This window comes from Dufourea novaeangliae, unplaced genomic scaffold, assembly GCF_001272555.1.
Source record: "Dufourea novaeangliae isolate 0120121106 unplaced genomic scaffold, ASM127255v1 scaffold8, whole genome shotgun sequence".
Taxonomy (NCBI): domain Eukaryota; kingdom Metazoa; phylum Arthropoda; class Insecta; order Hymenoptera; family Halictidae; genus Dufourea; species Dufourea novaeangliae.
In genome coordinates, this window is record NW_015373923.1 from 4,064,985 (window position 1) to 4,079,724 (window position 14,740).

General features: G+C 45.0%; 1 protein-coding gene across 1 annotated transcript; it reads left to right on the forward strand.

Moving 5' to 3' along the window:
* The first annotated feature begins 12,656 nt into the window (after nucleotides 1–12,656).
* Nucleotides 12,657–14,509, forward strand: LOC107194772 (ecdysteroid-regulated 16 kDa protein). The gene is made up of 3 exons (XM_015584465.1): nucleotides 12,657–12,860; nucleotides 13,591–13,895; nucleotides 14,181–14,509. The coding sequence occupies exons 1-3, from the start codon at nucleotides 12,779–12,781 to the stop codon at nucleotides 14,262–14,264; spliced, it is 471 nt and encodes a 156-aa protein (XP_015439951.1). The 5' UTR covers nucleotides 12,657–12,778; the 3' UTR covers nucleotides 14,265–14,509.
* The last annotated feature ends 231 nt before the right edge of the window (nucleotides 14,510–14,740 follow it).

Genomic DNA, 14,740 nt, shown 5'->3' on the forward strand with positions numbered 1-14,740 from the left:
ACCCGTGCTCCAAATGCACACGCATCTTATCGCGCGTAAAGCGCATCCCGCGGAGATGCACCGTTATGCGTCCGTGCTAATGATCACGGGCGAAATCCCGGTCGAGTCCTTTGTTTGCACCAATTACTACCCTAGTTTTCTTCGTCTCTACGCGCTCTTCGTTCTCCGAATTTGATTCCCTGTTGGTCGTGTACTTTTGTACAATATACCTGGAGAATTTCTGAGTTCCTGCAAACATAAGAAAACACGCGGAACAATTTTAAACGATTTAATCGAAGGGCGTTTCCATTCCGATGACGTTCATGGAAAATTCGATAAGTGACACACATTGAGTTAGAGGCAAGGAAGGGTCCAAGTATGCCTACAGAAAGGGGATGAAAACGCACGCGTTACGCACCGCCGCGTGTCACTGCACAATGCTCTCTCTCTCTCTATCTCTCACTCGTCCTTGTTGACTCCAACTAGAAGGGGAACCGAGTTCGGTACGATGGAATAACGCGGGGTGGGTTCCTGGCGTATCATCGTACAGACGATTACGCGAGCGCAGGGGGGCTGGAAATGCTACACGTTCGTCGAGGGTGGAGTCAGCACCAGAACGGAGGGTCAGGAATTCGCCCTGAAAGGACAAACGTGTCGGTCGAATGGCTGCGTACAGTTTGATGGATTGCCCCGATAGCTGTACAACACTCGAGCGTGATTCGCTCGTTTTTATCAATTTTTTCCTGGAATTTTGTCTCTCCCTCTCCTTACATATGCATTATTTACGAAACCGCGTGTCACGTAACATTTGTTATCCCCAAGGAACGCTTCTTCTCGCGAATCTTGTTCCCGAAGCCACGGGATCTTTGGTGGTGTGTTATCGAACCTCGCGAAGCGGCATTTCACGCACGGTGTCTCCGGTGTCTTCGCACGGTTCGCGGAGAATCTATTTTCGGAATCCTCGCGTTTCCCTCGTTGGATACCGACACCCTCTTTCTGACCGACCGACCGAACGCCCGTACGCGTGCACCCACGCGAATGCACGAATCTCGAATCAGAAGCCGCGAATTCGTTCGTGCACGTTCAAACTGCCGAGATTTAAATTCTATCGTCCTTCCCCCGAAACGAGAATCGTCCGGCGAACCAGATCTCTCGAAAGACTAATGTTTATCGCGAACGATGAATTTTTTTGTCTGGGTTAGGTTCAACTGTTCTATCCCGTATACGTATGTATAGTATACGATCGCGTGTATTTGACCGCAAGAAATCTCGTCCAACTCCACCCACTTGGTTAGGCACAATTGAACGCGGCCGGTGTGTGCTCGAGCGATCAGCCGACCACTCGAAACTTTTGCTAGCCGGCCTGTATTTATTCTTCGCGTTCCACCGCTTTCGCCCTCTTTAAACTAAACAGTGCCCACCGCATTGTTGCCGTTTCCTTTTGCAGCCATGCGTTCGCGAGCCGTTAGCTCAGCGTTGCGAGTTTACCCGTTTCCGTAATGTTGATCGCAGGAAGGCTTGGCCACCGGGTGTACCACGTTAACGGGCGCAACGGATCGTTCGTAATTCGATTCGTTTCGGACGAAGGGCGCGATTCGATTAGCCACGGCCTCCTGAAACCGGCCGCCACGTGCTCCTTATCTCACGAGTCTATCGACGGGATTTCGAATCGGACAAGAGACCACCGTTCCGTTGTTATCGGACGAAATTTTCCAAACGATTCTCGGCCGTGTTCGTTGCAGCTGCGAACGAGCCCCTCTGCCATCGAACTACCAATCTCTCGGCGATGGATGCGGCCTCGCGTATCCATGCGGGGGGATGTTTCCGTGTGCGCGTGCAACATAACTCGGCTGACTTTCCCTCTGTACCGTGTAGGTATACCACATTGTATATGTATATCTCGAATTCGGTGCGAACCAGCGCCCTCGAGAAAACTCCGATCAATATCTAGGATCCCTTCGGTGGATAAAGTGTGTCAGCCTCAGCCACTGCGGGGCATAAATAATAGAATTATAGAGGAGAAGTAATTGTCGTGAATTACCGCGAAATTTATGGTAACCGGTGGGTGGTCCTTAAATGGTGCTATCGCGGTCTCGCGGCCTCGCCCACCGTCTCGATCAATTCGAATGAAGTTATTATCAAAATCGTTTAAGCCTGCGACACGTGGACAGGCCACAGGATGTGTTTTGTTCAGACTTTAATTGCGCTGGCACATAAATCCTGCACCCTGTCCGGCCAATGTCATAACACCCTTCTTACACTGACAGATACGTGCCTCTATATATTTTTTAATTAACAACCACGATCGTTAATCGCACGGCAAGTTTATGGTTACGCGCGAACGATGATTATCCTTGATTTCCTGCGAGATAAATCGTCAGCATGCGGGCAACGAATTGATACTTCCGGCCCCGAACGTCTCGCCTCGAGTGGTCGGGATCAAAATTTCGAGCAGCTCCACGTCAATCCCTTCGTTCCGGGTCGGTGGCCCCAGCAGTCTTCGAGGAAGTTACAGATGTACGTTCGAGTAAAATTAATTGACGCGAATCGTATCGGTCAGTTACTCGTCGAGCCTTCGGCTGGCCCAGGAGCAAGGAGTTCCGCTTATTAGTGACTCAGTCGAACATACGTGTCACGCTCCCGCCTCGGAAACGTAGAACACGAAACGCGTGGCGATGACTAACGAGAATCGAAACGAATCGATATTAATCCGAATGCGGCGATACGGAACGGCGGGTGGTTCGCGTGCCCGGCCATTAATATTTATACGTTACATTACTATTCTTGTACCTACCTTTCGATCGAGCAACGTTATCCGCGTAAACGCCACTCGATTGGTTTTTTACGACATCGACGCGACACGCCGTATACATATACAGTAAGAGTCAAAGCTAAGTAAACAATTTATAAAGGTGGTGTTCGTGTAATACTTCTGTAGCATTCTACTATTGTAAGATCATTGGCAGTAATTCAATCATTTCGGGATGAATAGGCAGCCAAAACAAAGATTCGAGGCTATAACCATAAAATTTGGTAAATATCGTTAAACATGGTGGATGTATTATTATGGTTTGTGACAGCATGGCAACCTCTGGTGTGAAGACAGTTGGTTTTTATTCATAGTACCATGAACACATTTGGATGTTTAAATATTTCAACATCAAATTCAGCTGCAAGTGCGTCGATGGATCTTTTAGTGTGATCGTGACCCAAAGTGTGCGCCAAAAGTGGTTAAAAATTCTTTGCTGGAGAACCCTTTCAATCCTCCTTCACAGTCATCGGATCTCAATGTAATAAAGCATCTATGGAAAATGTTAGATTCTATAATCGAAAGAAATGAATATGAAAGAATCCCATAATTTCAAAGTGTATGCTAACTTTTCTTTCTCACTTATACGTAAGTGCATAGATGCCGAAAATTGTCTCCGGACGTTCGACATTTTACGACAGCCGCTTGTTTCGTTTCTGGAGACAGTCTCGCCCGATCTCGCCCCTGAGTGTCTCGGTGGTGCTCGTTTAAGAGGAAAGTCGTATCGCCCGTGTAATCTCGGGGTACAGAAAATGCAGAGATCCGTCGCTATTTGTGTTCCGCGTCGGTGCTCCGAACGCAAACGGCGCACCCCAGTCGCGGGGGCAACCCTTCAGACGTCGTTACCACGAGGAGAGCCCGTAGCTTATCGATCGAGTCTCCAGAAGTAAGATCCACCGGCGACTCATTCGAGCGGCCAGTGTGGGAGGATGAGTCACGCCTGGCCTATCGTGACACAGCCATATTATTTTTATGGTGTTTTCGCGTGGCCACCATGATTCACTGAAGTCGAGGCTTTTCCGGCACCCTTCGAGGTCGACGGATCCCCTTCCCCGTTGCAGTTGACGCGCTCTCTATTTCTATTTCTCTTTCTCCTTCTCTGGTCTATGAATCGTCAGAAATCCCAAAACGATGCCCCATATGGAATCATATACGAGCAGTTAGCCGCTGCTAATTATTCCGAGCGGCTCGTGTGGCTTCGTTTAATAGGAAACATTTGTTAATACTCCAGAGACCTCATGGTACCTAAAGCGGACGGGGGTCGCAGCTTTCGGGCCGGGACCTACGATCAGTTAGTCGCTTCGTCCACGAACAAATTCGCGTCGTAAAGAGTAATCGTGGTATTTCGTGGTGAAAATACCAGCTAAATCGTGTAACGTTGAAGTTCGTCCGAGTTGCAGGCATTTCAACGGAGCCATTTTCACGCAAACTCTCGCGCGATGCATTTCCGTTGCCCCAGTGACGTCGATTTCCCTATGAAATGCATTTTACATAAACCGATGTAAACTCGACCCCTTCGCTGAACGCGCCTAGTTTTTAAGTGAAAAGTGTTTTTCATTCGATGAAGTAACACCGTCGGCGTACGGCTTTCAACGTTCTCGGTTTCATTTAAGCGTTGTAAAATTAATGTTTGTTGCTTTTTCAGGATGCCAGCGTAGTAAATTCGAAACTGCTTGAATAAAAAAGAAACAAACGGTACCTCGATGTGTCGGAGGCGGTGTTGAATAAAGCAGAGCGTTCTCCGGCGAACACTTTGTACGAAAGCTTGTCGCGACAGCATCGAGAGTCCTAATGCATCGATAAATCTCGAATGCTGCGAGTTCGTTCGTTGGACCCGCGTTCGTCTCAGCCCTGAACACGTGTACACGCACATTCCGTCGCATTTCTCGTGGACCTGCGGCTTTTTCGTTCGCGTTTAAACTCAGCCGCTCGCTCGGCTGTTTCCTTTTTTAATTCCTCCGCTCGGAAACTTGGTAAATAAACGCTTCTGTAACTCGGCCGACGTGACGATATCGACCAGAAAATCCAAGGAGAAAGCTACTTCACCGGAAGCCGGTGGAACGCATGGCCCCGCAAAAAACCGAGCGACTGAAGCTGCATGGGAGAATTGAATTTCAATGGCCCGTTGCGATCCAACGCGGAGAGTAAAATGCACGCTAATGAGGAAGCGTCCGGTGAATGTGATTACCTGTCGACGTCGACGGCCATCCGACAACGGAGACCCGCGGTAAGTAAAAAGAAAATTGTGAGAATGCTCCCGGATCCCTCTCGAATGAAAATGGAATAATTTCAGTGACACGGATGTTCACGTATGCGCGGAGTTTACAGGTTCCCGAGTCCCTCCTCGGTCCTTTTTAAGAAAGGTAGGTAAACCAAGCGCGAAGTAAAATTAATTAACTAATTAATTGGTTAAATAACTAATTAATATTACAGTCTCGAGTACAAAGTAAGGCATACAGGAAGTATGCGACGTAAGACAAACGGACGATGATAAGCTAGAAAAGAAAACGTGAAAACAAAGAGAAGGTATTATATGAGTAAAAATGAAACGTAAGGTGATGAGAGATCTAAAGGAGAATAGAACATAGACAAACGACGAGAGGAGCGAGAAGACGCGAAACCTAGCCGGATGCCGGGACGCGGTGCTCCTCGTCCGACGTTCAGGCGCCAAGAATTCGGCGTTCCCGAATTCTTCGAGTTTTTACGAGAAGATATTGGCATTCTTTTCGCGTTCTAGCTACGTGTCTCGCCACCGTCGCTAAATTGGACCCACAGAGAAGGTATTCATTGTCGAGCTACGTAACGTAAAACAGCATTAATAACACTATTGTAGCGACAGATTTCGCAGAACCGAGTAATAATTTGCATTGCCAGCAACTTCTTTCGTGACAAACGTAACGAACTTTGGTCGACCATTGGCGAGCATGTTAAACGAAATACGTGTGTATGTATTATGCAATTCTGCCTTACGATTGGAGGAGAAGAGGAGGCGAAAACGGACCCACTGCTCGCTCGAACTTCGCGTTCTCCTCGCGAGCCGGAGCGAACGAGCGAGCTAAAGAGGGAGCCGCAGAGACTAAAAGGAACAGATTGAGATCGCAGAAGAGCGGAGCGAAGGAATGTCACGATTTTATTCCAGGTCGGACAAAACATTTCCAACCGTGTTAGCCAAAATAGAGGCATGCACCTGTCCCAGTAGAAAACGAAGATTCCTCTTCGCATCTTCCCATCTCCGTTTCTTGATCCACGGCTTCTGTAGGCAGCCGCATCTCTCTCGTCCCCTTACCTATCCATTCGTTCCGTCCAAGTGCAAGTGTTTATATATTTTCTTCATTTTTTGCTCGCTTTGGCCGTTTTTCCTCCGGTTACTCTACCCTTTTCCTCGTCAAATTTTTTTTTCCCTCGTCCCTCCATTTCCTCGCCGAGAATTCCCTTTTCGTTCTCACGGCCGTTCTCGTCTCTATGTGCCCGCGTTATCCCTCTTTCCACTGTCCCGCGTCGTTTCTTCTTGCTCGTATAGGCCATAACGCTATTTCCGTCAGGCCACAGTGAAAACGCCGTAACTCATTTAATGCCAGGCTGGACATTAGAGTCTCGCGCTTCGAAGAATCGTTATCCCGTTCTTGTTTCCACGATGAAGCATTTAATCCTTTACTACAGACCCAGCAAGGACAATACTTCGATCGACTGCGCGCGATTCGAGGATCCGAATCTTTTGAATCCACCCAGCGTGCTTTAATTCTCGGTCATTACTTGCGCGGCAGCAGCGCATCGACGAGTCTCGTACGTACATATGCAACACGAAGAAAAAAGATGTTCCGAAAGCCTATCCCGTTTGACAGATGACGCTTCGCTATGCGATGGAAACGGAGGACAGATAAAGACAAAGGGGGAGCACCGAGCGGAACAAACATGCCTGTTTCTTACGGAGTGGAAGAAAAATTTCTTCGCATCGAGCCGGGACGAGCTAATATATAATAAGCTTTTGTTTGACAGTGAACACTCCAGTCGCTTTAAAAACCTCCCGCCGTGGCGTGTCCCATGGGAATGCCTGCTCTCTTCTACGCGTCGACCCTTCGTCGTGCCGAGACAACTCCCCGCCGATCTAGCGTTTTTCTTCAACGAATCCGTCACTCCCAGACATGGGAAATTCGTCCACAATCAAGGTCTGAACCAAAACGTCCTGACGCAGATGAAGAAAGATCAACAAATACATATATAATATTAACAAGATAACGAAAATATTTCATTTCCTCGAGAATTGTCGCTTTTTCTGGTCGATAAGAAACATGTATCTCTAAAATTTGATTCGTCCGTAGGTTACGAATGCTGGGTATCTGGGTCGACTTTAGATCGGACTGTTCCTGGAAACCGTTGAATTCACGGTAACGCGTCTCGCGCGAAGGTCGTAGCTTAGAATTTCATGTAATAATGTCACGTTCAGCGTTGACATACCTCCTAGATATGAAAAGGTACGACGGTTCCCTGGTCAATACATCGGCCTAACTGTTACATCCGGCGTCCACGCGAATTTCATCTCTGCCGTAGCGTGGGATAAAAAATAAAAACGACGCGATGCCACGGACGGAATCGAGGAGAGCGATAAAGATCTATAAACTGATGACGCATCTTCTAACCCGATGCAAGCACTGAAGGGATCGCGAAATGCATCGGTAGCCAAATATAAACGTGTAAACTGTGTTCGGTCTACGGACCGTCTGGTTGTTTATCCCCTGCTTTTCCGAGATTATCCCGGGAATCCTTGGCTGACTGTTCCATTTGTTTCCGCGGTGCCGCCCCTTGTCCTCGGGTATAGATCACATCGAAGCGTGGTCAAGATATTCTTTTTCCAAGTAGATAAACAATAATAGCGTAATATCTGTATTCCTACTATTTATACGGATATGAATTTTCTCTGGTATCGTTCAATGCACCAGAAGCGAACAGGGGCCATGACTTTCAAACGATTCCCGAGAATTTACATCCACTTTACAGATTCCAAACAATGCATTTTATTCGATGCGAAGCCTCCAGTTATCGGATTCGAAAAGAGTTTGAGATGGTCGTAATTCCATTTACGCGAATGCCTGCACGTAGTTCGACCCTCGAAAGGTAAGGTTCGTTATAAATACATCCTGTTTGAAAATAGATCCCGAGCTGGTGCAACTGCTAACCGCGAATCGTTCGACGCTCGCCGAATACTTGGACACCTTGCTGGTAAATAGGTTTGTTCGATGAAATGGATCATTGACGATGAAATGGACTGGCGTGACGATAGGATTTCATCAAACCGAAATTACTCGGTGCAAGAATGAATGGATCTTTTTGCAATACGGTTGTCAGGTTTTCTCAAAGCTGGTCGATGAACCGAGCTCGTGCGATTTCCGAGATCCGTAATTTCACAGCCGAGATTTTCTGTCGATTTCGACGTTTGAGCTTGCAAGATCTTCGAGTTCAGTTTTTCACGCGCTTTCGTGTTTTAGCACCGGCGACGCGCCGTCCATCAGAGGGTTCGTAAAAAGCTTTTAGAGCTAAGAATTTTTTCTTCACAACGTCGTGCGTTCTAGATACCATTTTGGTGTCGGATGAACGTATCCAGCTGCCAACGAAAGTGGACTATTCGGTACGAATCAAAAACGCCTCGCGCCACTTTACACTGCACAGCATACCTTTGATATCGCGGACAATCCCTGTGCTCTCCAACCGAACAAAATTCACAATGGAACAGACAAGACAATGGGGAAATTAACGTCGATAGGGTCGGAATATATTTTACTGTTCTAAGGGACAATTCAAGGATTTTACAGATGAATGCTCGGATTATAGAGTTTTTATTCCTCCCAAAGAACATTTATGAATTTATGGAGTGTACAAACCGAAATCCCTCTGTGATAAACGGTATCGAAAATCTGTATAGAACATTTAAAAAGAATACTCGTTCTTACGCTCGATCTTATAATTAGGAAATTAATTTTTAAATTCGTAGCTATTAATTTGTTGTCGAGGATAATACAGATTGTTCAGGTTTCGCCACCTGTGAATCAGTCATGATAAGAAGTCCGAGGGCAAGCAGAGGAATGCTCTTTCGGGTCAGAGGTCCCAAAGGGAAATGAGGATTCTTTTTTTCTTTTGTGTATACTCTCAGTATGGGAGACCCGTACCCGGGAACTATGTTTGCCCCTTTACTGGTAGTACTTAAATGGTTTGAATGGTGTTACCTGCAAAAAAATAGAATTAGATTAATCAATATCGTTGATAGGGAAAAACTTCCAAAAACCCTGTACAGGAGAAGAGAACTGAGGATTCTTGATCCCGAGATTCTATTTATAGTCGACGATGCCCGTGAAATCGCGATCTACGCAGGAAAATGCCGGAAAATCGCACAAGATCTATACATCGTGTACGCCGGAAATTATGTCTCGATCAATTTAATATTTCTACTAGTGCAATAGTTGTGCCATTTATGCATTGAGGGGATATTGGTAAACATTCCATTAGCTATTTTATAGTGCAAATTGTTAGTATGTATAACTTATAGAAATTGATATACAAAACTAATTTTGTAAACTACAGAAATTCAGACGAACGTTACGTCGAATAGTTTTTATTTTATTATAAATAATTATACAATAACTACATCTGTTTATAGGAAACTTTGACTAATAAAATATAGTCCTATATTTAGTGTGCGATAGTTTAAATACTGGTGGCTGAGTATCTACTTACAGACGACTTTATCTCCTTTCTAGAAAGGATCTGTAGCGCCATCTCGCATAACTTGCTGGTCATTGTGAGACACTTTTTGTTCGAAAGGTATTGGCTGTAGGTAAAACAGATTGATACATATTGCAATTACATACGAAAATACATTTTAAGACGTGACATTTATACGATTAAAAATGTAATCGAACCTGAAATCGTCCGACTAATACGCTTTTAGGTAATTTTCTCGCTTTAAATTCTAACGTGGTACATTGTTACCAGCATAAAATAACGGGAACATTGCCTAGCGTCGGTGTAGCGCGTTTAAACGGTTCATCGTCCCGTCGTACTTATCTAGATCCGCTAAAATGATTTTTCCGTAGTTTAGAAATACTCTACGTGAAACACGATAATATACCAATTACACGTGCTACGGGGATGCGACTCATCGAACTGTTACGAAACCGATATCGTACCGATGTCTAGCCAAGATGAGAAAATAGTACGCTTCTGCATTAAACGCGACCTCCCGTCCACGTGATAATGCGATCGCGACCATTTCGATGAGTTCGCGAAAACTGCGCCGGTTAATCGAGTATCCAGCGAAACTTGCCTTTACCGGAGGCGTTTTTCCCGGTCTTTCTCCTCTCCCCCACCTCGCAGAACGCATCAAGAAGATCGAAGTTTCGCAGGAAATTAAGACGTAGTTACTTCACCGTCGGAATGGGAGTTATACCCCTATACAGTGTTCTAATTAGTCCAAATGAGATAATTGCCTTTAGCTCGAAGCTGCACGGAGAAAGAGAGACCTTGCGAGTTTCAATGGCGTATTCTTCGAGTAATAATCGTAGTCGAAAGAAAAATGCTGTTGGAATATCCAAGGATTCCCATCCCGTTTCTTTGGACATGCGTTACAGTTTTCGTATAATTTAAACATTTCAATTAAACTAATAGTGAATTTCATCTTCATGCTTCTATGCGCAAAGCTTGACACCAATCGTTATTGTAAATATTATACAAAAAATGCCTGTATATATATTCTAAAATAAATATAAAAAAACATTTTTTAATCCACTATTTAATTCGAAACAGTAAGGACGGTCAGTTCGTGTCGTCTAAATGCGACGTTTCGCGTTTTTGTGTATCGTTTAAGTTTCTTGGACAACGCTCATTACGACACGATACACACTGCGATACAGCTAATTAAGTATTTCAGTATTATTACGGTGAATGGATAATAGCCGTAAGGCAGTCACGAGTTCAAGAAGAATTCTATGTTTTTTGTTTCTCCGTCGCGTTCGATGTACATGCATACTTATATACCGAGGCATGGTGTTGCTACGTGATCACGTTGAAAGAAGAAGAAGAAGAGGTCGCGCCCGGAAGCGTGGAGTCAAGGAAATCGACTGCGGAATTACTTCTCGCCGAGAAATATCGCACGCGCACCGACTACCAACGCGAGGACTCCCTTCGTGAGGCGGATGAATAATTATTTTCATGATCACGTTTTTATACTGCGTTTCCAAGAATGGTTCGTCGGACCCTGGCTCTTATTTACGCTGCTCGATCACAGCGTCTGCCGTTGCGACGAGTGTTTCTTAATTTTTCCGATGGCAATTCCTTTCTAATTTGGCTTTATCGAGCGTCGGTTCAATTACTCGATTAAACCGTTTGGATACCAGTTACGTCCTCTAATGGACTAACCTTAAAATTTGATTTTTTTTTTTTTTAAAAAACGTTGTCAGTCGAATAAATTGAAACACCACCAAGGAAATCCTTGCGGCGAGTCGATTTTTCTTTTGAACACGGACTCTCGATGCTCTCGAAGGTCGAAACTTGAGAACACGCGCTCGGGAAGATGATTGGTCGCAGGAAAAAAGATACGAGAAAGATGCCGCGCATCGTTGTAGACTCAGAAGGAATGTTTCCTTTCTGGTCCCAAGGTCACTGTCACTGACAATCCCCCGTTTATATTCTAGCCTATTCAGTAATTCACGGGCTGCAATTTCGTGTTCCTCGACCACGCGTCGTCTGTGTCATTCCGCGATCGACGCCATTTTCTGGTCTCCCATCTAATTTCGAAAGAGAGATCGAAAGGTTAGCGGGACCACTTGTACGTACGGCGAATAGAAAAAAGGATGTTACTTCTAAATTAATCCGGTAGAAACCGGAATGGCAATTATCGTTTCGTTCGAACAATAACATTCGAATAAATCGTACCAATGTGGAAATGGTTTTTGTTCTCTGTTTATATTCGAAGTCACGGTAACGTGATTTCAGAGAAATTTCGCAAGACTGTTCAACCGGGCCTAGCAGAACGAAGGTCGTACACATATTTATTTCTCTACCGATATCAACTCATCGGTCGTATGGATGATAATCGTTTCGAGATGATGATTTTGTCGACGAGAACAAAAAGACCCGCGTATTGCTGGTAGGAGTTGATGGAATTGCAAAGTCCGAATGCGTCGCGTTAAACGGACAATAATCGTAGGTCGTCCTTGTGAGAGGAAAGAAGGAATTTCATTTGTAGGTGGGCCAGGGGATCGCGATAGCGTTGTTAATTTCCGGCCCTTTGTTCTTCGCCATCGCGGTGGTCCGTTTCATTTCCGTTCGGACGTACAGGCGTATGCGACCAATATCAAACTAGGAGACAATGAACGAATGAAATTAAAACGCGATCGAAACACGATTTTCTCGGAACTGGAAACGAAAGGCACGCGCATCCGGACGTTCTACGTTACGATAGACTGTTGAAAGCAATCGCTAGATTTAAGAAAATTTTTGTACTTTGTGTTTGCGTGTTTCCTGCGTTCGATGTGTGTACAGGTGTAATATGTACGTGTGTATGTACATATGCATTAGACATAATTCGCGGAAGACAAACGATGACTTGGGTCCATTGTATTCTCAAGCCCTACCTATGCTTCGATTTGTCTGTACCGTCACGACCATCGTTAAATTTCATGATTTTACAGAATACCTACCGCTCTCGTTCACTTCTCTCTCTCTATTTCTCTCTCTCTCTCTAACACACACACACATATTCCCTCTCTCTATCAGTCTATCTATCTCCTATCCCCACCAAGAAATTGCCTTCACTTGGGAAGGGGAATTCATTTAAAGCGATCTTTGACGAATGGCCCGCCATAACGTTGCATCGAACGGCGACTTACAGTCGAGAGCCGGACTTGAACCTGATTGGAGCCAGTGAGAACCGTCGCGTCGAGAGCTCAGTGCAGACAGACTCTTCTCCGAGGACATACCGCCAACATACTTTCACCGATAATGATGCTGAGGGAAACGATTCTTGTTTTCGCGGTTCTAATTGCGTTGGCTACCGCCACGCAAGTCAACGTGTGCGGCAGTGGTGCGTAGAAAGAAAATTGACTTTTCGTTTATCGTGTTCTCTCGATCGTGTCGCATATAAATTTCATCGTTTCGGTTGGTTGTTTCGTTAGAAATCGCGCTACCTGTGACTCATCTTTCGAGGAGACGTATCTCGTGTTTACAGTATAAATATGGTTCTTGTTTTTCTTTTTACTGAAAAGATTTTCCGGGTTTCATTGCAGTCATTTGCATGTAACACGCTTCGCAAATTATTCGGATCGTTTACGAGTACGAAATGTTCGTAGTATAATATCGTGATATTCCAGAATTTACTGTAAATGAAATATAATACCAAACACGATTCGCGATTCCCATCTAAATGGTCAAATCTGTTTGACTTTCGGCAACAACCTCATAGTCGCGAGTATTTGTAAAGTCGCAAATAAGACTGAGCAACCTTCGACGCGAGAAAGAAAGAACGTTCTCGTGATCACTACAGGTTGTGGAATATAATATGCGTCACAGATCGAAAGAAAACGATTCCAATTACCTTTATTTAAATTTTATACCGTCTCGGTTTTCATTACATTTTAATTGTATTCCGGTTCATGCAAATTACAATAGCAATATCATGACGATCATTTTTGTGGGTACTCGGAAACCTGTTCGTCTCGTATCTGATTGTGTAAGATCGTGTCGAGGGACAAGTTCAATTCGTTGAACAAGAGTCAATCGGATAGACCCAGGACAAATGCGGAGATTTTTTTCAGGAGAGAAATTTGCGGATTCCAATCAGGTTCAGATAACCGGCTGCGACACGCCGCCGTGCAAGCTGAAACGCAGGTCGAAAGCTTCGGTCGAGCAGAAATTTACGCCTGATCAAGATGTTCAGACCCTGACGAACTCTGTGCACGCGGCCGTTTTGTCCGTACCGTTGCCGTTTATCGGCGTAGACGGGACAAGCGCATGCGAGAACATTTTCAACGTGGACGGTACACCAGCTGGATGCTCGCTGCAGAAAGGCGTCGAATACATCTACAAACGGGAATTTCCGATCTTGCAGATCTATCCTACGGTGAGCATTTCTCCAAGAAATAATAAATCTGCTCCATTTTTATTTTGTGCTGATCGGTGATCTTCCATGACGTTGATTGTTCTAGTCGATAAAGAAAAATTTATCGTGACACTGGACCAAACTAATGTCGAGACTTGCGACAACAGAAATTTTAGATTAGACGTCGCGTTATCGTCCACGACGATTCCGCAACGGACGATCGTCGGTCACGAGTTTTTTTTCTTCTCTTTTTGCTATCTTAGCACGAGAGAAATTTCGTCTACACCGAGTAATATTCTCCCGCAGATTTCCATGGTTATACACTATGCGTTAGTGGACGGGAGTCACACGGTCGCTTGCTTCGAGGTCCCTGCGAAGATCACAAATTAAGAGGTGTTTGTCGTTCACCCTGGGATAACTACCTGCGTGGATCCCGAAAGCCACGAAGCTGCACCTCTGCGACTGAAACGTCTGTACAATAAGGGGGACAATGTGAAAGGGAGAGTGTTCGCGTTGAATCGTAAAAACCGATATTAATTGGAATAGAGCCGCTTTCACGTTGTCCGGTTTACCGAGCTTAATCAGTATGTAGTATGAACATGTTATTATAACTTTAATAAAATTTTTGTATTATTTCGCGTGTCCCCGCAATTCTTTCAATGCGCTTCTTCGTTATCGTAAACTACCCTGTCCCATTCCTCAGAAATAATTTGGCGGTCGTCACGTTCCGAATTTATTCCTATCGCGTGGCGAGGCCATTGTCCTTGGCAAACAAAAATGGTATGGAAAAGATTTATCTATGAAGCTGATAGAACCAAAGACGATATATAAGAATAGACGTAACATCTTATAGACTCACTCGTGAC